Source organism: Anguilla anguilla, chromosome 1, assembly GCF_013347855.1.
Source record: "Anguilla anguilla isolate fAngAng1 chromosome 1, fAngAng1.pri, whole genome shotgun sequence".
Taxonomy (NCBI): Eukaryota; Metazoa; Chordata; class Actinopteri; order Anguilliformes; family Anguillidae; genus Anguilla; species Anguilla anguilla.
Genome location: NC_049201.1, coordinates 44,243,772 through 44,268,001, shown reverse-complemented (window position 1 = coordinate 44,268,001; position 24,230 = coordinate 44,243,772). Strand labels below are relative to the sequence as shown.

The following is a 24,230-nucleotide window of genomic DNA, read 5'->3' as shown; positions in this document are numbered from 1 at the left end:
CTTAGCTAGATAAACTAAAGCCACTTTAAACACTTTAAACTTTTTGTTTTGTGTTGTGATCTCGTGTAGCCCTTCTCTTTATACATCCCTGGGTTAGCCGTGAGAGGTCTGGTTGAGATTCCAGCCCCGGTTAATAGCTGCCTCGTAATTATTTGTAATTATTCACACCCCAGCGGCGTGGAGTGACTTTAAATGGCGCAGTGTTCTCACAGAGTATACCGACAACGGTGTCCGTGGACATGTTCGCCGGTGGTTCTCAATCCTGAACTTCTTTTTTCTTACTGAGTATACTGCCAGCTTTACTCAACAGCTCTCCATAACAGGCTTTCTCAGAGTAAGGTGACCAGATTTCAAATCACGGTTTTCGGGGCAGTGCTGTTTTCCAGCCTCCCTTTACCTGGGAGTCAGGTGTAAGGACAGTCTGGCCAATCAGTAGCACTAATTGTTCAGTCAATTCCCCACAAGAAAAGAAAATAGGGCACCAAAAACGGGGTCTGTCCCAGGAAAACGGGGACGTCGGGTCACCCTACCTCAGAGTATTCACACAAAACATACAAAGAGACCCTTGCTCCTCTGAGAACCCATATAGCGCACGAGGTATCCACTGTCTAAATAGAAAATTTTGTCTTTCAGCACGTTATCACTATAAACTAGTTTGATTTGTGTCCTCTACAATACTCCACTAAAATCTGGCAAGACTTCTCACAGGGTTATGATCGGAAAACCTACAAAGGATTACCAATGAGCTGCAAGCAACTAAAATATTGAGTTCTTGAACATTACAGATTACAGTCACTACAAATTTATAGATGGCCACCACATACTTATGACTGAGCACATCATTACAAGCTGTACTATCCGAGTGTCCCAGTAGTAATGTTCTACCCTTTGCTATGTTTCTAATGCACTAATGATGAAGTTTTCCCCCTTCTAAAATTGACAGGTTTCAGGAATTAAAGATATTATCTCTCTCCTGAAGTTTCAGTTTCCATTAGTCCCTTTACACCAAAGGCATCAAGAGCAGCTGGTAGGCTACAGTAGATGTTGCCACCTATTGGCCATCTTCTATGTAAGTGAATTTATTCATTTCAGTTTCAATTTCTTGGAAAGCCTGCAAAGTTGCACTAAATACCTCAATAACCCATGTTGCGTATGGCATTCTTGCTTGCTTCCTGTCAAGAAGTTATCATTTTCACCTTCTCCTGTTTGAGTCAAAACAAAGGCATGAAAGCTACCTCCATGGTAAGTAGGCTACCACAATCTGCAATAATAATACGTTAGTGGTATTGGTTTTCTTTATTTGTTTATGTATTTATTGAAATATTAATTTATTTATTTATTTATTCATTCATTCAGGCAGATCTTTATGTGTATTTATTTAACAATATTTCCCAAAGTGTAAGTTATATAAACATTCAACAAACATTTTTTTTACGAAGATGTTGGACAAGTTTTTTTTTTTTTACATAACTCACATACACAAATACAGTTATTCAAATCTAATTTTGTTTGAAGATATGAATTATAACTTACGTAACTGTGTAATTCGTTATCGTTTTTGGTATTCTAAAAACAGAAGGAAAGAAGCATAACACGATTGTCTGTTATTTTTTGTACTTCTATCTACGATAGTAAATTTTAAAAAACTGTATTGTTTCCTGGATTATTTTTTCCCCAAAATCTACGCCACTGGAATGGTTCGTTCTACTGACGTAACGATGCGAGGGTATATATTATGGTGTCCCATCAGCTTCCTTCCCCTAAACCCCGGCTGTTCGTGGCGTGTGTGAGCGTGTGTGCTCCTGAGCTTGCCTCGGCACACATCTTATTATAAAAAATTAAAAAAACAAAAAAAATTACAAAAAACAAAAATAAGAAAAAATCTTTTTGTAACTAAACTCGGTGAAGCAAGAATACGTAGACTGGACGATACAACAAGCAAAAACAACGATAACCGAATCAAAGCGACCTGGCTAGTTAGCTGGCTAACGTTACTAAGGGGAAGGCCTACCTGAATTTTAGAATTGCGTAAAGATTTTAGCTAGTAAGCTAACTAGCATCCTTGTATCCTAGGTATCCTTGTCAGACAGACCAAGACAGACCAAGACCAAGTCAACGTCAAGTTTTTAGATTTTTATTTTTGAAACTGAATGCGGATAGCAGACTAATTACTACCAACCGCACGTTTGTGAGAAGCCGACAATTTAAGGAATTACTTTGCTGGCGAACAAAAATTTTACCTGGGAAGATAAGCTTGGCTGGCAAACATTTGCCTACGCATTGTGTGAAGTTAGCTTGATAGCTATATAATTAGCATATAGCCAAGTCTTGTAGTTTTGTCATTTAGGGACCGAATTTTGCATGTCAGGTTGATTCGTTTATCTTTAATTAAAACAAAAGATTAGCTATTATTACGGTACTAGTTGTCACTCTAAATTTGTAACGGAACACGCAAGTGAAGATGAATCCAAGTGCTCCCAGTTACCCGATGGCCTCCTTGTATGTTGGGGATCTTCACCAAGATGTCACTGAAGCCATGCTGTATGAGAAATTTAGCCCCGCCGGGCCCATCTTGTCTATCCGGGTGTGCAGAGATATGATCACTCGGCGTTCTCTTGGATATGCCTATGTCAATTTTCAGCAGCCTGCCGATGGTAAGTGTGTTAGTTGTTTTTTAGGCTATCGGTGGTGGCTCGATGCCTGGCGTTAGTGTCAACGCCGCGACGCAGACATTTTAAACTCGCACATGTTGCTCCGTGCTAGCGTGCTAGCTAAACCGCTGAAGGCCAGATGGACAACGATTTAATTCTAGCCTAATTTGTTTATTGTGTCAGCTTGTTGTACTCCACTAGTGTTTAAATATCTCGTTTGTCTGGGTGGGACATAAACAGTTAACAATAAACAATTTCTAATACTCACAATTATTCGGAAAGTGAGGTGTGTGCGCCATATGTTTCATTTTTATGTTTGCTTAGCAAGCTTGTTTGAATTGCTGGCGAGTCAGCCTAGACTAGCCCTTTCAAGTCGAAACCAACTATGGACTTAGAAGGGCAGTAAATGCGTCGATTTAAAAAATAAATGTTAAGTTGCTATATACGCGTTGATTATTGGTCAGGCAACTAATGCTAATGTTATTGGAGTGAATACGTTAAATGACCGGTTGGACAATGTCAATTAGCCAGTTAGCCAACCTCCCGTATGTATCTCGCAATTTAAGATTTGGCGTTTAATACATTTATATGCTAGAACATACCCATTATTTAATCGTCTTTTGTTGGATTTGACAAATTTCTTAGACCCGTTTGAATTGGTTTTACAGCTCTAAGCCAAAGTAGATGTGTATAAATGGTCCATGCATGAGCACGTTTTTGAACGGCGTGTAAGTGGGTGGAGCTTTTAGGGAAGAGAAGCGGTGACGCATTTTTAATATGAGGCGCATCTCAGGATGTTGCACATTTGATCTAGCTAATGGGAAATGACCGTAAAAGGAAGAACTATTAAGACATCGTGAACATTGCCTTTATAGAACTCCATAGAGGAGTGTGACTGAATTATGTAAATCCTACTTTCTAGCCGAGCGTGCTCTGGACACCATGAATTTTGACGTAATCAAGGGCAGGCCCGTCCGCATCATGTGGTCTCAGCGCGACCCGTCCCTGAGGAAGAGTGGAGTGGGCAACATATTCATCAAGAATCTCGACAAATCAATTGACAACAAGGCTCTCTATGATACCTTCTCTGCCTTTGGCAACATCTTGTCCTGTAAGGTAAGTAGCCAGATGTGGCTTTGGAGTATTGTGTGCTGGTGTGAATAACATTTTTTGCATGACTTGAGTGACTTGACTTGCTGCTGTACTGTGCTTGATGAATTGATGTGGTCAACAGATGTGATCTGTTTCTTAGTTTCAGTCAACATGTTCTTTGTACTGATGAGCCATTTCCATATTTGGGGTTCATCCCCACTCCCAGAGCCCCCTTGAGATAAAAGTAGTCAAAGGTCATTGGTGCTGCTTTTGTGCAGAGCTAGTTCTGTGGCAACAAGCATTCCCTGGTTACCAACGAATGTTTACTGAAACTTGAAAAACAAATCTCTTCTGGGGGGCGACTGACCTTTTGAAACGCATGACGTGCAGTCTCTCATACCCACAAATGTCCTTTCTCCAAGGTGGTTTGTGATGAGAACGGCTCAAAGGGCTATGGCTTCGTGCACTTTGAGACCCAGGAGGCTGCCGAAAGAGCCATTGAGAAAATGAACGGCATGTTGCTCAATGACAGAAAAGTGTAAGTGTGTTCTGCGTGCCTTCTGTACCTATAGCTATACGCAGGGACTAATACATGCACATGGTGTCCTTCTATGAGTAACTTTAAGAGCATCGTGCTAGGTATGCAAGAACGTAACATCTGACCCGTGTTGTAATCGCATTGTTTTGTGACTAACTAATTAGGGATGTGAACAACTCACATTTCTGACTGTCGACTAGTTGCTCTCTGAAAGCGCAATTTACAGACTAATTTTTTATTTTTTTTTTTTTTATTTTAACCGCTTGATGCAGGATTCTGCTAATAAAAACAGGCCACTGCTTGAATCGGTGCAGACCACAAGATTCAAACACTAAAAATAAGCACTGCTAAATTTTTTCCCCAAGATTGTGTGTTTCTTCGTCCACTGCAAAGGTTAACACATGACCCAATCTTTATAGTCATGACCCAAAGTTATAGTCACATAAGACACGTAGTTAGTGCTATTCCACACTTGGACTGTTATCACAACAGTCAGATATGGGTAGAACGGTATGGAGAGAGGCAGCTCTGTCACTACATTCAAGTCGAGCTGTGATGGTTTTTCCCGCAACAGTAGGTTACATCCCAGAGATGTTTGTTTAGGCTCAGCAATTAACAAGTTGTTCACATCCCTATTACTAATGCAGGTTTTTATTGAGTTTGAACTAAGAGATTGCACTCAGCATTTTTGTGGTGCAGCCTTGTCAAATTCGGTGCACCCTCCACAGTGGGTTGCACTGGCCAAAATGGCTGCTACAGTGACATAGTAGTTCATGGGCCCCACATTGTCTCATGAATGCTGGGGATAAATTTGTGCTACAGACAATCAGACTTTTTCAAAATGTATTCCGTTTCAATGGCCTCTTAGGGTTATTTGAAGAAATAAAAACATAGGACGTTTCTGGATGTGCTTAGTTTATTTTAACTTCAGTACTGTTTTTAACATGTTATAATCTTAACTCGTTCCCTGTGATTCCTGTTTGGATGCTTTGCCACAAAACTTTAATCATGCTGTGGTCTTAAATGTAAAAATAAAAAAACAAACTGTACTTGCCCTTGAAGTGTCTGTACTTTAGTGGAGTGCTACCCCATGCTCTGGTTTGTATGGTGCTGTAAAACGCAGTTGTGGCACTGATAGGTCGGCTTCCTCTCTTCTGCAGGTTTGTCGGGCGCTTCAAGTCTCGCAAAGAGCGTGAAGCCGAGCTCGGAGCCAGGGCCAAGGAGTTCACCAACGTCTACATCAAAAACTTCGGGGATGACATGAATGACGAGAAGCTGAAAGAAATATTTGGCAAATACGGTATGTTTGATTACCAGGGCTTAAAATAGAACATTTTGAATGCTCATTGGTGGATGGGTTGCGGCACCTGTGACAGGCTGGAGTCTGCTCTTTCGTGATTGGGCCATTTTGAACCACAGGGCCGGCCCTGAGCATCCGGGTCATGATGGACGATAGCGGCAAATCCAAGGGCTTCGGCTTCGTCAGCTTCGAGAGGCACGAAGACGCGCAGAAGGTGAGCGGAGTCCCGCCTCTTCCGATCCTGACCCCCCCCCCCCCCCCCCCCCTTTTCCGCCGGGTTCCTGCCTTCTCCCCGTGCCGCGTCTGCAGCAGCGTTTTTGTCTGCGCCCCTCTCAGGCCGTGGACGACATGAACGGGAAGGAGATGAACGGCAAGCTGGTGTACGTGGGCCGCGCCCAGAAGAAGGTGGAGCGGCAGACGGAGCTGAAGCGCAAGTTTGAGCAGATGAAGCAGGACAGGATGACCCGCTACCAGGTGGGTGCCCGTCTGCGCCCCCGCTAGCCGTGTGAGCTTCAGGCCCGCACTGTTCGCTGATCCGGGTTGCAACCAGGCGCTTGCTTTTAGCTGGTGTGTCGATGATCCCCCTGAAAATCGTATTCTGTAGCTGTTGATTTGATGAAGTTAAAAAAAAAAAAGTGTAAGAGTGCGTAGCATGAATGGGCCCTGCAGCCTGTTTGTTGGCCTTTTCCCTGTACATGCAGTCTAGTGTTACGCATCGAGTGACGTGTGGATTACCTTGAGACTATTCTTGTGTTTTACTCACTAACTGTGACTGTTGGTTCAGTGTGTGTTAGCTGTTGTGTGTAACCAAACTGCCTGGTTCGGCACCGCAATCTTTTTCCACCAGGGGGTCAATCTGTACGTGAAGAACCTGGACGACGGTCTTGACGACGAACGGCTGCGGAAGGAATTCTCGCCCTTCGGAACGATCACCAGCGCGAAGGTAGCGCCATCTGTGATCTGCGTACACTGTCTTAGTAACACTGCTGCAGTGGCAGTAATCAGCCCAGAGACATTATGGAGTAAACCACTAAATTGTATTACTAAATCGTAGTTGGAGGAAATAATGTGGGAAGGCTATTGCCTACAACAGAATGGGCGTATACACAATCACAGCTGCCAGGTGTGCATCCAACTGAAAAAGAATGTTATATTGCTTGTGTTCTGTTATGATACTTGTGTGATATCTGGACCAATCGGAGCACTGAATACAAGCAAATCGTATTTGCTTATCTCGGAGGAGTCCTTACTGAATCGCCTGTAGGAGACCCTTGCCATTTGGCTTGTTCGTGTCAAACTGTGAACGCTCTCTCTGCTGGCTGCAGTTGCTGGTGGTGATTGGCACAGAAATTTGGGAGGGTCCCTTGCTGCGAGCTCTGGCGCTTTAACCCGGTGACTCAGGCAGGCCCCTCTCTCTCTCTCTCTCCCCCGCCCCGCAGGTGATGATGGAGGGCGGCCGCAGCAAGGGCTTCGGCTTCGTCTGCTTCTCGTCGCCGGAGGAGGCCACCAAGGCGGTGACGGAGATGAACGGGCGCATCGTGGCCACCAAGCCGCTGTACGTGGCGCTGGCGCAGCGCAAGGAGGAGCGGCAGGCCCACCTGACCAACCAGTACATGCAGCGCATGGCCAGCGTCCGCGCCGTGCCCAACCCCGTCATCAACCCCTACCAGCCCGCCCCGCCCTCCGGATACTTCATGGCTGCCATCCCGCAGGTGCGGCTCGCTCGCGCGCGACTCGGGCTTTTAACGCGAGGGAGCGGTCGGTTATCGAATGCGTGTGTGTGTGTGTGTGTGTGAACCTGGTTGTCTTGTGATCTACTCTCCCCCCTCTAGGCACAGAATCGAGCTGCGTACTACCCCACCAGCCAGCTGGCCCAGCTGAGACCCAGCCCCCGCTGGGCGACCCAGGGCGTGAGACCCCAGCGTGAGTCACCCTGCCACACAGCCGGCTAACAGCCAATGAGCATCGGGCCGTTCGTACATTCCTGTCCAGGTTCACTGCGGTTGCCCTGTTCACGTTGAGTCATCCTGCTCTTTACTGTGGATCGAGCAGATTATGGATCCCCACAAGCTACTCTGTCTAGCCAGTCTACTCTGTGCTTTCGCCGCAGGACAAAGAAGAGGAGCGTTAAATGTGCTTAGGTTACTTTCCTAGGTAACACATGAGTGGGGCTCGTTTTGTTTAGTGCAGTGGTTCTTAACCTGGGTTCGGTCGAACCCTAGGGGTTCGGTGAGTCGGTCTCAGGGGTTCGGTGGAGCCTCCGCCGCAGAGGTCCACCCCTCAGTCTAGTCTGCAGTTAGTTCGTTTTTTTACTAAAGAAGGGTTCGGTGAATGAGCATATGAAACTGGTGGGGTTCGGTGCCTCCAACAAGGTTAAGAACCACTGGTTTAGTGCATCACGCTCCGGTAGGAATACGTCAGGGCCTCAGGAGGGTGTGATGTATCAGACACTTGGGGAGCAAGTGGACCGTTAACCCACTTAAGTGTAGGCCGAGCCTGTGTTGGCAGCGGGAGGTGACTTGCACTTAGCTCCTGTGCGTTTGCCGCGCTGCAGATTTCCAGAACATGCCCAACGCCATGCGGCCCTCTGCGCCCCGCCCCCAGACCTTCAGCAGCATGAGACCCGCCGCCTCCCAGGTGCCCCGCATGATGACCTCCCAGCGAGTCGGTAAGCCCCGCCCCCGTCACATGCTTAAAACAGCCGGTACCGGCGTCTGTGCGGTTATTTCATTAACATGACTCCACCCCCACCCGCCTTTCCCTCCAGCCACCCAGGCCATGGGGCCCCGCCCCTCCAGCGCCGCCGCCGCCGCGGCAGCCCCCGTGCGCGGCGTCCCCCAGTACAAGTACGCCGCCGGAGTGCGCAACCCCCAGCAGCACCTCAACACGCAGCCCCAGGTGGCCTTGCAGCAGGTAAGCCCGCCAGCCGCGCCCGTCCGACCGCCGTCTGAACCCGCGCTAACGTTAGCGCCCGCCTGACCGTGCTCTCCCCTGCTCCCGCGCAGCCCGCCGTCCACGTGCAGGGACAGGAGCCCCTCACCGCCTCCATGCTGGCCGCTGCGCCTCCCCAGGAGCAGAAGCAGATGCTCGGTGAGTTTGTTCTCCCTCACCCCACCTCCCCTCCGTCCGGCAGCCGGATGAGCGCCCCCTGCTGCTGTACCCCCGCGTGTGAACGCTGACCGGCTGACCCGGGCTGACCGTTTCTCTTCCCGCCCCGCAGGCGAACGGCTCTTCCCCCTCATCCAGAACATGCACCCCAGCCTGGCGGGGAAGATCACCGGGATGCTGCTGGAGATCGACAACTCCGAGCTCCTGCACATGCTGGAGTCGCCCGAGTCCCTGCGCTCCAAGGTCTGCGTCTCCCTCAGCCTCTTCTCTTTCTGGACTGGGTTCACTTAACCCAGACTGGGGTGCATTCAAATTCATTTAACCAAAACTGAGCTCAGGAAATGGAGAGAATCCACTGTGAGCTTGCAGCTGAACAGTTAGCGGTTTGCTTGCCATTATGGAAAGATGATTATAGTGAAATCACCCAAAGTTCTCCAAGAATATGGGTACAGAAGAGCATATGGTGGCATCAAGCTAAAAAATTGACAGCTGAGCACACAACTAGTCTGACATTTGTGTGAAGCTTGAGAACTTGAGATATTGCACTGCTGATGTTGTTTCAGGAGCTGCAGTAGCTCTGTGGAATCTCCCTGATGTGTGAGGGTTAGGTTTTACTGCCTTGCCTAAGATTTGAGGTTTCCACAGACGCTTGGCCCCCATAGCCAGGCTTCTGTGCCAGTGGGTGGTTTTTGGTGCCCTTGCATTGCTGTGCTTGAGCTTAACTGGAGATGCCCGCTCTGCAGGTGGATGAAGCAGTCGCTGTGCTGCAGGCCCACCAGGCCAAAGAGGCCGCTCAGAAATCCGTGACCAACGCCCCCGGCGTTCCAACTGTTTAAGGTAGGTTTCAAAGTAACGACCTCCAACCACCCCCCCCCCCCCCCCAGTGTCATTTTGAGCATTACTCTGCTGTGTGTGGTCCTGCAATGTCTCTGTACTAGTCTTTTAACACTGATTAGATATTACCAATATTTCTGCTATCAAAAATGTAAAATTCAGAATACATTTAGCGACAGTCTGAATTTGCTCCTGTAGCTTCCTGGGTTACAGTTTGTTAAATGCACTACTGCAAGAGCATCTGAAGATTTGTGATTTTCATCTGAGTCAGCCAAGTAGCCTTGTTCTATCCTGAGGGTCTTTATGGGCATTTCTATTTTATCAACCTATTTACAATTCATAAGCGGTTGACTGCTCTTAACTAATTGGTGACTTTTTTTTTGTTTGTGATGTAGCTTGGCAATTTACATGAAGCTAATTAACAGTGCAGGAAACCGGCAAATGTCACTGTGCTCTACTTGAGTTTGAACATGTCATTAAAACAAATCTTTGTCCTCATCAGTATAAAAAATGTGAAATGTTCCATAATTATTCTGTGCACGTGCCTGGTTGCGGCTCAGATGCCAGGTCTAATTTGGTTTGAATGCCATGGCTGGTCAGGAATGCTCCACCCCAGGGCTGCCCAACCCTGTTCCTGGAGATCTGCTGGCCTGTAGCTTTTCATTTCAACCGTAATTTGGCACACTTGACTACTATAACTAGCAGTTCAGTGCGCACTCTAGCGGTTGAATGCGGTGTGCTTTTTAGGATTTGGTGTGAAAACCAGCGACAGAGTTTGGCAGCCCTACTCTGCTACTATTTTTTATTTTTTTATTAGTGTCATTTGGCCGGTCTCTAAAATGTGTCTTCCTTTTTGCAGGACCAGATGACTCAACTTGCTTCACCGAGGAGAAAAAAATTAAACATCGAAAAAAGTTAAAACACATAAAACATTGCAAAAAGAAAGAAAACAGTCTCTAAAAAAAGGAAAGAAATATGATTGATTCAGCCAGGTCTAGAGAAGCTAAAACCTAGGCCTAGTTAATAAAATTATAAAAATGGAAAAAAAAAATGAAAACGATAAAAAATGGGAAAGTTGGAGATAGAAAAATGATTCCATTAAATGAAAAAATGAAAGCATTCCTTTTTATTCCTTTTACTGTGTGTGAATGCCTGGAATATGGAGGGCGAGAAGGCGGTGAAAACCGATAGCTGAACATTGAAGTAATTTGGATTGAAACCTGCTTGCTTTAATAAAACTGTTAAAAATGACGTCTCTTCCAATGCTTTTGTGGGCTGTCCTGTGGTCTGTATCATGAACTGAACGTAAGCATCTCTTTGGAGGGGTACTTTTGGCTAAAATCAAACTGAATAAGATTTACAGCATTTGTCATCCTGTTTTGTGCTTTAATCAGGGAAACCCCTCTGGTACCTTTTGATTATTGAAGGTCTGATGGTTCCTCCTTAAGCAGATGAATCTCTTTGTGAAGATCCTCATTTGCATGTAAGCTCAATTCAGCAGTAACAGATTGCTCAATGGCTTTTATCACCTACTGTCAGATCTCTAAGCCAAAGTTGCTGAGGTCCAAACTCTGGTCTTATCTGCAAGTTAATATTTACCTGTTTTTTAAACTTATGCAATAAAATTGATTTGGTTGGTGGTGGAGCAGTAAAGAATTTGCTTGCAGCAGATTATGTTCTTCCCTGAACTGTTGACATGCAGTTTGCATGTGGGAAAACATTTTGCCTGTCCTTTTGGTTTGGTGTTTAGCCTGCATGTGGTTTTCTGCTGTTTCAGCCTCCATGCCAGTCAGTGTGCTGAAAATGAGAATTTATTTCTGCTAAATTTTAATTCCTTGGCTTGCCATTTAACATAGACATTGTGCACAGTCTTCCATGGATTACAGAAGGTTTGTCCAGCTCTTTTGATGCATTGCTTGTATGTCTGTATTTTTGTTTGTGTTGTCTGTTTTGTAGTCCAGGCCCGCCTGAACACTTTCCAGCACCATCTCCCTAAACTAGTATAGTTTAAATTGAATATAACTTTACTATTTAAATAGATTTCGAGGGAGATTCTGGTTTTTTACCAAGTGATCATTGCCATGCTTTATTTTCTGGCTTGCCTTTGAAAAATGATATGGCTGGCATAAAATGGCCTTTTGTCCTTAAACATAGAATTGACGATGTGGAAAAAGAGGTTCACACTGGGGGAACAGGGTTTCCTACATGTTCTGAAATCTTTGATGCAGTCTTCCTCTCATGGCAACTGAAAATATCCTTGAAAACCGTTGTCATGGGGAAACATTTTTAGTGTTACATTATGCGCCAAAATCACAGGCCTATAACCGGTGTACTGTGACTGCAATCCCCCTGGATGCAATCAATCTGCCTCTTTATTACAGGGTGTGGTCACATAAAATGTCCTGAAAGAATGGGAACCATGGTGGGAAAACATTTTCCAATAAACTGGACGGCATGTACCCGTTATGTTGAATTCCATTAACTTGTTTATTGCCGTTTATGACCCTAATTGGCTGTAGATTACGTATACCCAGTTTCTGAACTGAATGTTTTGGTTTTCAAAGAAGTGCTTCATGGAACAGCATGATCCATGCTAGTTAAGGTCCCATGACTTCTCATTCCTATGTGGTGAGGCTAGGCAGCAGTGATTAAAACATCATGATAAAATGCTTACCAACCACCTGGTGGCACTGTTCCTATGAGTAAGCAATTTTGGAATCAATACACTTCACTGATAAGTTCTGCTCCAGGGCCATTCTCTAGAGAACATCAAATAAATATGAGTGAATGATTAACAGTAGCCTGGGTCCTCTCCTCATGCCCTTTAATTTGGCATGGGTTCAGATCTGAGTACCTTTTACAGGTATTTACCCTGTATCAATATAATTTCCATGATCCAGATTAATGCATATTTAGTACATTGGTTATGTGTTGGTAATTTCAGAAATAATCAGCAAAATGGGCCATCTGCGGAGTGAATATTCACAGCATTGTAACATAATAGCCACTAGATGGCGCCTCAGCAATAAAAAAACGAGAACGATAGAGCGGCAAGCAGGAAATACGGGCAAATAAATTATCTCCAGAATCATTCCTTCAAGACATTAACATCAAAATAAATTCTCATCAGTATAGTCAGTGGTTCCACCCATCCACACAGGAGTAATATAGTATTTATGGGGTGTGGTATGTGGATTTAGTAGTGTGTTCTGCTCGTAATTGGACCCTGTCTTGGATATCAAGCAGGATATGTGGTTTAGCTCTGCTGTTATCCCCTTGTGAGGCAGTGAATTCCTGTGCAGCGAGTCACATCGGGGGCTGTAAGTGCAACTGGAGACTGTGAGAAGTGAACAGCACACCTGGCATCATTAAAACGTTTGAGTAGGAGTGCAGATCTCGGATCAGCCTCGCCTTTTTTGTTCTTGACAACTAGGTTGAGACGATGATGGAGGAAACTGATCCTAGGTCAGCATATCTGCTCTGAGATATGGATGCTGATTTCCCCTCATACTGCTCAAACTCAGCGCTGGCCTCAGCTACATGAGTAGGATGACCCTGGACCCTGCGGATTGCTCTCGGCCCGGCCCCTCCGGCCTCCCTCAGTAGAGCCAGCACCTGCTGCCTCTGGCAAGAGCCTCACAACAGTATTCTGTATTCTTATGCCAGTAGGTGCGGCCAGTCTGATCTCAGTTAATTGCTTGTCTGAAACTACTTTTTTACTCCCCAATGAATTGTTCAAGGTCAGCATATAAAAGGCAATTTTTAATTTAAAACTCTGAAAATGAGTTACAGATGACACATACAGTAGTGCCGTTGGGCTGGTTAGTGATTTACTTCCGTTTTACAAAACAGCCTATCATTTTACACTCCCTGTCAAAATAAAGTAGCCAGTCCAGTCCAAGGTGGAAAAAGTTACAGCCATCCTGTAATCCTAAATGCCCATTTGCCATTTAAATCCTTTGATGAGCGGGGTTTTGATCCAATCACAAAGGCCTATTTATGCATTATTTTGTGCATTATTTGTTTTTGTGAGGTGATTCTATCTGCTCATGGGTTATCCAGTTTATTTCCGTATCTGTTTCTGAATGCAGCCTGTTCCCAGACTATAGTAGGTACCCACACTCTCTTACCATGCGGGTTATTTACCTCAGTGCAGGGCTGTTGTTTTTGCAACACAAGAATCTCCCGCAGCGAAAACTGAAAGCATTTGGCCAAAGGGATGTTCTATTTTCTGAAAGGTCGAGCGTGCTGTGCCATTTGCGGCAGCAAAACCCATTAAAGGTCACAGGAGTAAGGAACATGCAGCCATGTTGCAAATTGAGGATGTGCACTACCTCGTAATTTACAAAAACCCTCTTTACAAAGTACACGGGTAACAGCAGGCAGCTTTTTGCGAAGCTGGAGGAGAAAGTCTCATCACACCATTAATCCAAAGTTGAGTTTGCTCTGTAACCTGTGTCTTCCGGCATAATTACTGTATGCATGGGGTCTGGAGAGAAATGCTGGGCAGAGGACGGGTCAGCAAGAGTGTAGCTGTGACTCAGCCGCTATTCTTTTACATCCTATTCATGACGCCACCTGTCCCTGCGGCTCCGAGCTCTGGAGCACATGCCAACCTGCACGTAGGTACTTGCGCTTAGAATGGGGTTTTTTTGTTGAGTTATATAATCAGGATTTCCTGGTGGTTCATTCTACTCGGGCACTGGGCTGGCCTACCGCACGGGGCCTGGACGCAGCCGACAGGTTGGCTTAAATCCTGCGGGATGGCAGTTGACAGGGAGGGAGGGTACCCAGCGCAGTAGTCCTCGTGTCCTCAGGAGTGTGGCTCCGCAAGTTGCACAGGCCTCTACAGACTTCCTGCGCTGGATGAGAATGAAGTGTACCCCTCCAAAGCAACGACTGGCCCGACCGGCTCTTCTGGCTGACTGCACTGGTGGCTGCTGGCACCACTGGTTCGGTGTTGACTGAAGACATTGTAGTGATGGGATGGGCTCAAGATTACAGCTGGATAAGAGGCTACTGGGTGGTCCATTCAGGTAAGGCACCGCACTGTGGTGTAGTGATCTTGGATTGAATCCTGGTTGTACCAGTGCTGACTATGGCCAGTAGCTCCATGGGGCAACACGCAATTAGCGGCTACGTTGCCCAAGGAACGGGAGGGTTCAGTCGGCTAGGAGTCTGCATTTCATCGCTCCATAAAGAGCCCCGTTGGTTGATCGGACACCCATAGACTGCGTGATAGACCCGCAATGGAATGGACTTCCCCCAACTCCACTACATGCAAGCTTAGCTGTAGTCCGCAATGCGAAAATAAGTAGTACTATTTATAGTACTATACTGCTGACATCAGTTAACTGACTGACTGAGTTAACATCATATGTAGTACTTATAAATTTGGTGCCCAACCCACGTTCACGCACAAACCCTACTGCCCATTTGGGAGAGTACAGACAACCATGATTCTCCACACATTCCAGAATGGGCTGGGGGTTTGCATGTGAATGCGGGTTGGGCACCAAATTTTTTGTTAAAAAAGAAAGAAAAAGAAAAAAAATGCAATTGGATAATAAATCTGGGTCAAAATCCAAATTGCAATAAAAGCATCCTGTTGCCATCGACGACCACTACCACACCCTTTTTCTCTGACATTTGCCTGTTTTTATTATTGTATAATATGTACCTTGAAGGGAAAGTGGAAATGTTCTTACACGTTTGAGCGAAAGCAAATAATAATTTGTCGTCCTCACTCTGCCATTGTCTCCCTCCCTTTCGCTCTGCGGCTGCGTCCAGTTGGAGTGCAGCCTTGCTGTGCTTCAAGGACTCCAATCTGTTGATGGGAGCTGGGAGACTGGACCTGCAGCAATTGTTAAAGGCTGTGCGGAAAATGGAACTGGCGGCACACGGACTAGGCCATATATTCTCCAGGCTTGCATTTGAAAAGATCTTCATTTGCATTTAGACAGCCTTGTTGGAATCCACCTGGGGTTGTTCTTTGAGGAAATAAACCCTGCGGAGGATTGAGGGGATTTATATGTTCCTAAAGGGGACGGCAGATGTTTTTGTGTGTTGCCGCTATGTGTTGTCCCAGCCAAATACTCTCCCTGGGGTTTATTTCTTGGAGCGTGCGTCGACGAGTTCTGCGCAGCATTAAATTAACTTTCAGCTCCAATCAAAAATGCTGCTCGTTGAATGTTAATTGTGATGTGAGCTTAGAAGTAACTGTGCTTCGTAAAAGTTAACCAGTTACCGCAGTGTGCACCTCCAGTAGGATTTTGGGTCTGGTTGTGAGGCCTACCCCCTATCCTCTGTGTCATGCCGCCTTCGTCGTCGTGTTCCTGAATGGCTCTGAATGGTGATTGTTATTTCTGGCCTTGCCCGCTGTGCCTGTCTTATGTTCTATATATTCCTACTCAGCACAGACTCCTCCCGTCTGCTCTCAGATTATTCTGGTCCAAGCCAGTCTCGCACAATACCCCCCTTCCCTAATATTAGCACTCCATAACTACAGGGCTGCCGCGCGTCCCTTCTCGCGCTCGCTTCGGTTGCCCTGGGCGCCCAGAGTTGGTTTATGGCACCCTTTACAACCTTCCGACAGCTTATCCAGCCCCTTAAAAAGCGAGCACTTTTTCAGTCACAGGTGTATCCCCATGTTTTCACCAGGACGGAGCCTCGCACCTGGTCCTGGATAGTTTTGGTGCCTATGCTGTGGGTGGAACACGAAAGCATTAAGCTCCAGTGTGTCTGGGAGGTTGGCTGAGATCTCAGTAAGCATAACCATTCCTCTGTGGCCTTCAGAGGAATGGGTATGTGGCCTTCAGATTGTCTCTGGCTAGGGCTCCAAAGTAGCACAGTCAGTTAAGGTGCTGTAACGTACACAGGCCTAGACCTCTCTGGAGCCTGCAGCAGAGGGGCAGAGCTGGCTTGGTCTCGTGGGTGCGGAGCGGGCTTCATTTGGCAAGTGCTTCCATGGGCTACCGCTTCATCTAATGTTAGCGGATAAACCGTCCCTGACTGATTACAGCCAGTGATGGGAGGGTTTAGCGCTGCCTCCTCTTGGCTCGCTCTTCTTTCTGCCTGCGTCGCTGTGTCTCATTCCCCAGGTCATCTTCAGGGAAAGTGGTATTCCATCAAAACAATACAGAACACCAGTGATTTATCTGCCATCGTGTTACATTAAAGTGAGTCTGATTCATTTCAGAGGGTGCCAGTATTCTCAAAACCAAACTAAATTTTTTGTTAGAAACTACCCATTCCGAACAATAGACAAAAAAATGTGTTTTAAGTTTATAAGGCACGGTGTGTGCAAACCATAGGTGCAAACCCCCTGCACAAACTGTTTGCAAGCAGTTTGTCAGTTCACAGACCTCACCCTGTCTTCAACTGGTCCATCCAAATATCACATGGTTGGTTGCATCATGGTCGACCACTTCATCTCATCACTGCACTGTGACGTAGCAAGTCGTGTCTAGATGGGATACAGGAGATTTCGGTAAGTGGTGTCCTATCCGATAGGTTTGCCACGACAAAAGAATTAACTCATGCCTTATTCCAACTCCCAGGAGAAAAGGTTGACCTCATCTGTTAGACGAACTTAGGATAAATCGCTTGGACATAAAGGTAGCCAAATAAAAGAAAACTAGGAAAACTAGTAATGCTAGATAGGTAACTGGCTACCTCATTACTCTTTTAGCCACGTTTCACAGGTAGTTTCCTCATATTTAATTTGGCTACCTTTCTGTCCAAAGGATTTATCCTTAGATTGACAAATGAGGTCAGAATTACATTGATTTTAATTCTGCAGCTGTGGCAAGCCTATTGGATAGGACACCAGTTCCTGAAATCTGCTATATCCCATCTAGACCATGGTAGCATCGTAGTCGTGACTGGAATACTTTTGAGATGAATAGCCTACTTTTGAACAAAGAGCAGCTGAACTTGTGCAAGAATATAATCATTTGTATGATTGGTGTCAGTGATCCTGAAAAATCAGTGTGTCAAGTGCATGCACTCCTCAGTGGCGTGGTGTGACGTATAATGGGGAACGTGGAGTTTGAATTGTGCATATTACATTATTGACATTTAGCAGATGCTCTTATCCAAAGCAACTTGTATACTGACAACAGTGTTTGGCGACACGTTCACCGGTGGGTCTTTGTCATTTGGAGTACACTGCCTACTTCAGTTGGAAAATGAAATTTGTTCTGACAGCCAAAATAAACATTTATCCTTGAGATGATTTGGAGACTAGGAATCCATGAGACTGTCTGTCTCTGTCTCCTTCTCTTTCTCTCTCTCTCTCTTCCTCTCCCTCTCTTGTACTTTCTCTCCAAATCTCTTTTGTGCCCTCTCTCTCCCTCTTCCCCTCTCCCTCTATCTCTCTCTTGCACACTTTCTCTGTAACTCTCTTGAGTTCTCTCTCTCTAACTCTCTCTTGGCTCTCTCTCTCTCTCTCTCTCTCTTTCTTTCTCTGGCTAGTGAAAGCCTAAATGTCTCCAGTTGGTTTCTCTGATTATCATTTAGTGCACCGTCATATATTCATCTCCCAAGGGCCTTGGCAGTCGCTGTCCTGGAACTAGAATGTGAAGCTTTTACCAGATGTTGCCTTTTGCTTGAGTTTTGAACAGTTGGTGGTGGGATGTTGGTAAATGCCAAATGAGGCACTTTTGCCAGCAGTACAATGCTAACTGTGCTATGGAGAATAGGAAAGCAATGAAAAGGCTGGAGATGAGATCTCTCTCTCTCTCTCTCTCTCTCTCCCTTTCCCTCCCTCTCTCTCTCTCTCCCCCCCCCCCCCCCCCCCCCCCCCTGCTCCCCCCCCCTTCTCTCTCTCTCTCTCTCAGTTGCCTGTCCCAGGTCCCAGGTCCTCAGTCCCAGCCAGGCCCTGGCGTTGCAGAAAGTCCAGTCACCAGCCTGGCCCCCTGCCCCCGCCATGCTTTATTGGTGCAGTCTATTCCATCGTCTGGTCTCAGCCCCAACACAAACACTTCAAGGCTTCAGACATTCTTGTTTAAGATCAAGTGAGCCTTTCTGCATTCTTTGAGCATGCAAGGCTTGAGCCTTGAGCTATGAGACAATAGGGAAGTCTGCAGATGTTTGGTTTTCATTTTGTGGAGTTTTTCCCTAATGGAACATTGAGAGCCTTAGCCAATACCTCATCCCTTAATGTCTTGCTCATTCGATGGTGCGTTTCGACAAGTCCTTTGTTGTAGGCCATAGAGCTCATAATTTTTTATGGGGCACAGAAGTTACTGTTCACATTCCACTATTTGTATACGGTAGAGTCAAGCATCTGTCCTATAGGCAACCTGGGAAGGTGGGTGCAAGTGCTGCAGATGTATGGCGTGGTGTCTGTGTGATTTTGACTTTTTAAGTTTTGAAAACCAACTCTTTCCAATGTGAATTTTAACACAGTCAATCTGAAAGGGAATATGCGTGCTTAACTGAGCAATTTATTTTCAGTTTGAGAGTGTAAAACACTTGTGCACTTCATGTATACATTTCATTCTGTGTATCATATTCATGAAAATCTTAAAGCTGATTTAACGTATTACCATTGATAGGTTTGGGATTCCCAACACCATAAAGCTGCTGTCAATGGACATTAAACTGTTTTTACAAGTGCTGAAGTTGTCCCAACTTTGAAGAATACATTTTCACAGATTAAGCATTCATTTTTCCCAAAAATAAACACTGTCTGTACTTTCCCCCTCAGATGGATTACTGCCAGGGAAATACGAGGAAAGATGTGAAAGTGCAGAAATTCAATTTGTTTTCAGAGATTTCCCGTAATTCCATAGAACGGAAGCTTCCAGCTGGCTTGCAGGCTTCAGGGTTCCCTGTCAGACTGATTCACTCTCTCACAGTTCTCATTTACACTTTTGTTTTTGAATAGCAAAAATACTGTTTTATGATATCAAATAACTTCTGGCCTTTTGAATTTTTCTGGTCCAGGCTTTGAAACCCCATAAACCAAGTTATTAATGATTATTATTTTGCCAATCTTTCTCCAAATAGTGTTGTTTTCAAGGTAATATCATCCCTAATTCTATGGAACGTCATTGACAGTTTCATTGTGCACAGACTTCACTGGACAATAAGCTCAAAACATTGAGTAAAACTACTGCATTGCATTAGGTTGCTGGTGTTGGGAAAATTAAAAAAAAAACATTGGCATTATGTGACAAGTCCATGTGTTTCAGTGGAACTATGTGAATGGTAAATGCAGAATTTCAAAAATATTTTAGGGTGGAGAAAATCAAAACCATTTGGCAATGCTGCCCACAATGCAAAGCTTCAGTCCACCACCACAAACCTGCATTGCATTGCACCCATGATCTACATCTTTATTGTCTGATTCATGGCCATCTGTCTAAACTCTTCTCAGGAAATGGTAAAGCAGTGATCTTTTTTTGTTGTTGTATTATTTCCTCATTCCTCTCTGACAAATTATAGTCAAGTAGTGGTGTTCAAAGAGGCCCCTTGAGGGCAGTGGAATATCCGGTCATTTGGAGCCTGGACTGGTCACATCTCTCTGTTCTCACCTGAAACCAGGGGCAAGGGTTTATTTTTCTGTGGAAAATATTTACTCAGTGGTTCAATTTGAACCGCATTATTTTACTGTAATCTAAACACACTCTGGTCCGTCAGATGCGTTCCAGGAAGCTTCTAGTGTAGCTCAGCACTGCAAATGATCACTGTGTTGATCTGTTCTCTTTGTAAAACTAACAGTAGCTTATCTCTGACTTCCCCTCTGTCACATGACTTCCCAGTCTGAGTTTTCTAATAATCGAATTTCCTCTTGCTTGCTCACTGTTGTTAGAATATGTAATAGGATAGTGATATGTGTATACAAATATATGTATATACCCACTCCCCCCATATTCCTTCCACCTTTCTGTCCAAATTCCACCACTCCTTTTAGAGGAGAAATAGTTTCCCATTATGCAATCCCTTTCTTATTTTGGCTTAATTTGGTGCTCTCTTTCTCTTGTGCAGTCAGTCATGTAGGAATTAGTGTAAGGAATTCTGTGTATAGCAGGGGTTTCCAATCTTAGTGAGAGGGCCAAATCGGTGCTGGTTGTGGTTTTAGCCCAGCGCCAAGACACCTGATTGATTCCTAAATTAACTTATCATGGTCTTCAACCAATCAGGTGTACTAGTGCTGGGCTAAAACAAAAACCTACCAATATTTGCTCTTTTTAGACAAGATTGGACTCCCCTGGTGTATAGGGACTTTAATGATGGCTTTGGATTTCTTTCTTTTCCTTCTTTCCTTCATTCCTTTCTTTCTTTCTTTCTCCCCTTTGTCCTTTAAGTCTTTTCTTCAGAAGAAGGAATGTCCAAAGTTGTCCCAGATATTATTTAATGAAAAATGGAAAAAGCTTTTTATGCTTTTGACAGTAATAATTGCATGTTGAAGGAACAGAGAATAAGCGTTCAAAGAAAATAGAGTCTGTAGCTATGGCGACATACAGAGGAAAAAACCCTAGACTCCGAGCAAAAGAATGAATAAAGGGTGCCTTTCTGGAACTGAGGCCATATCTTTTCAAATCCAATTGCTATGGTGGGTGGTTCATGTGGAAAGCTGAAAACAAGATGCATAAAACAAAGAATGGCTTCACCTACACATTTTGCCTCAGACAGCCTCCATCATGGGGTAGGCCAGTCATAACAAAAGTGAATTTTATATGGGCTACAATTTAGTTGTCAATAACCAACACAGTAGGAGTGAATATTACCTAAAATATTGGAAGTACTGCAATAGACAAGTTACATGTTTTTAATGTATTTATAATAACCAGTGTCTGCAATGATGTATGTGCCATGAAGTTTATGAAACCTAAAGGGCTCTTTGTAAAATACAGTTGGCTTCAAGCAAAGGAACCAGACTTTCATGAGTTCCTTGAACTGGATTAGCAAGCCATTTTGTTTTCGTTTGCACTTTTGTAGGGTCTACTTGTCTTTTTGTAGTTTACAATGTAAATATTGTTTTCCTCTCCCACATCTTTGTTGTTGTTGGTTTTAGTCTCGGGGTAACTGATTTAGATACTGTTAAAGGCATGAGACAGACTCATGTCTGTCTCATGTCTGCAGAGCTGGTGTTGTTGGTCACGGCAAAGCCTGAGGGGATGCTGCAGTTTGTGTTTCCAATGACCCTCTTGCACGCACAAGGAGCGGGTCAGGCTGACCTTCGTCTTTGTTTCGCAAAGTCTCACCTACTCAAGGTCCTGTCTCAGCGTACGAATGACAGCGTGACCTTTTGGATTGGAGGTTGACTGAAACCAGGTAACTGGTGTTTTTGCCGGATGGTTTGCCATCAGTATCCAAGGAGAAGCAAAGAATCCCAGACCCTTACAGAAACTAGTGCAAATGCCGTTGAATGTCCAAATTACATAAACACTGATAGAAGCCCCAAAAAACATACCTTGCCACAGCTTTCGACTGTCCAATCACAGTAAGGCACCATATGTTTGGTGCCCTGTTGCTTGCTGGGAGGTGATGACTTTTAGAAGTTCTTTCTCCTAGTGAGGTGACTCATTCTAGGTCACTGGAGTTCCAACCCATGGACACTCATCCTGCTTTCTGCGTCATACTGTAAGGCTGGTTCCCCAGTGCCCTCATCTCCTGCTCATCAGTGGGAGATTAGCCTGATCCTCTCTGGGTGAGGTAGACCCAGTCACAGCCCAAAGCCAAAGTCATGATTTCTCATCACAGGGTGCAGAGGTAAGGCCACAAACACATCTGCAGGTCTTGTTGTTCAGAAGGTTTCGGGTCTGACATAATGGGAAACAGATGGTCAGCTTGCCTTCATGCACACACCAGATTAAACATTTCTGAGTCATGCCCCTGAGTACACAGCCCTGAACTGAGACAGCCCTCTCTCTCAAACCGCTCTCGCACCGAACACCCGCATGAACACGGACATGCGCTCCCACATACGCTCTCTAGGGCTCTGTGTTAACACATGCTCCAAAGAAAAATAAAATGAGCTGACTGGAAATGTTTTAACAGAGCCAGGCACATACTGTACAGTATATTGGCTCATGTTTTTAGATAATTCATTTAAAATCAATGAGGATTATGGCTCAGCTGTGTTTCTTGTTTTTGAAAGAGTCTGGGAAAAGGCTGGATAATGCTGAATGTATAATTAAACTTAATTGATCAATATCATTATCGAACACTAATATTATTTTGCATCATTTGGTTCAGGTTAGATTCAGTCTTAAAATTTCACTATAAAATAATATGGTTTTTAAACCAAAGCATTCACCATTTACAATAAACATTTAATCTCATACTGAATTACAGTTATCCCTCTGGAGATCTGTTGAATCAAAAAATAAATTAATGAATAGCACACAGGATTTGTTTGCTCTCCTGGAACAAGGTTGGTTGTTGTCAAGACCGTTGCTATGGCTATAAAATACTGTGGACTCTATGTAAATTGTATGCCAGGAGTGTGCAGGCTGGTAATGTCAATAGGAAGAGAGTTTCTGAAGCACATTGGCCATTGCATTATATGATTCAGATGCAGGTTTAACTGAAAGTCAGTTGTGACCTCAGATCTTGCGAACTTGTGTTCATATTTTTCGGATAAAAAAGGCATCAAAGAAATTCACTGGAACCTCAGATCACAAGCGCGATATTTATCTGCCCTGGGTGCAACCTCCTTTTAAGGTCTGCAGAACGTATTGCACTTTTGGCCCTGGTTAAGCAAAAGTAAATCTCCTGAGGGTAGTGGATGGATACATTTGAGGAGAGAATGTAGCTGGCTTTTACAGGGATTAGTGTATATTGCCAGAGCTCTGTCACTAGGCTTTAGCCATCAGTCTGCACCACATAAGCAAAGTGCAGCGACTCGCTCCTAATCCCATCCTGAGAGTGAAAGATTGAAAAAGTGAGCACCATTCAACTGATTTCTGCCTCATTCAAATTGGCACAGTGCTGCAATAATTGACATCATCCTATTTCAGAGAACAGCGGCTATAATTGTAACTTTGCAGAAGTGAGAAACCGGATACAAGTACACGCTCATTTAAAGAATAACCTACTGGGCGTCTGTGTGAGATCAGTGGAGTAGTAAATTGTGTGTTTCCCTAGAGTTCAGTGAGAAATGTCAAAACTAATCTCCTCCCCTCAAAAAAACAGGGAAGGGTTTTGGTTTTACATAAAATAATGCGTCAATCCATATAACCATGGACCTGTGGTTCTACAGTGTCAGTTGGTTGTTATTACTGCCAATGTCTCAGTCAGTAATGAAAACATATATTGAAATGTCTACATTATTTTGCTTTAAACTGGTTTAAAGGATGTGGGGCTGGGCTTGGCACTGGACCCCACAGTCTGGCATCAATTCTGGACCCTGTCTGTACTGCCTGTATCCAGCAGCCCTGCAGGGCGACACATAGTTGGCTCGAGCGTCAGCCAGGAATGGGAGCGTTTCAGCCAGCTGGGAGCACGCCCTCTCAGTGCACCCCAGCAACCCCTACTGGTCATTCGGACGCCTACAAGCCCACCTGTTAAGCCACACGTGAAGTGTCTACCTCTGACTCGTGTCTGTGTGAGCCCGACTTGCAAACTGCACTATGATATGAAACGGTGATTGGTATTGCTGGCTTTGGAGTAGAGCAGGGGTTTCTTTCATCGATAGTGCAAGTCCGGGTATATACACAACATTTAGCCACATCAAATTGGGGAGAAAAAATGG

At 44.9% G+C, this 24,230-nt stretch overlaps 1 protein-coding gene and 1 non-coding gene across 2 annotated transcripts; both read left to right on the top strand.

The window, feature by feature from the left end:
- Positions 1 to 1,745: 1,745 nt before the first annotated feature.
- On the top strand, positions 1,746 to 10,774 carry LOC118236244 (polyadenylate-binding protein 1A). The gene is made up of 15 exons (XM_035434458.1): positions 1,746 to 2,654; positions 3,574 to 3,767; positions 4,166 to 4,281; positions 5,442 to 5,581; positions 5,701 to 5,795; positions 5,918 to 6,055; positions 6,429 to 6,524; positions 7,021 to 7,293; positions 7,414 to 7,504; positions 8,136 to 8,249; positions 8,349 to 8,494; positions 8,587 to 8,671; positions 8,802 to 8,932; positions 9,433 to 9,526; positions 10,383 to 10,774. Exons 1-14 carry the CDS (start codon positions 2,462 to 2,464, stop codon positions 9,523 to 9,525), a joined length of 1,905 nt encoding a protein of 634 aa, XP_035290349.1. The 5' UTR covers positions 1,746 to 2,461; the 3' UTR covers position 9,526; positions 10,383 to 10,774.
- Positions 4,976 to 5,109, top strand: LOC118215615. The gene has a single exon (XR_004762860.1). It is a non-coding gene; the product is annotated as a small nucleolar RNA SNORA5 (small nucleolar RNA).
- Positions 10,775 to 24,230: the final 13,456 nt, after the last annotated feature.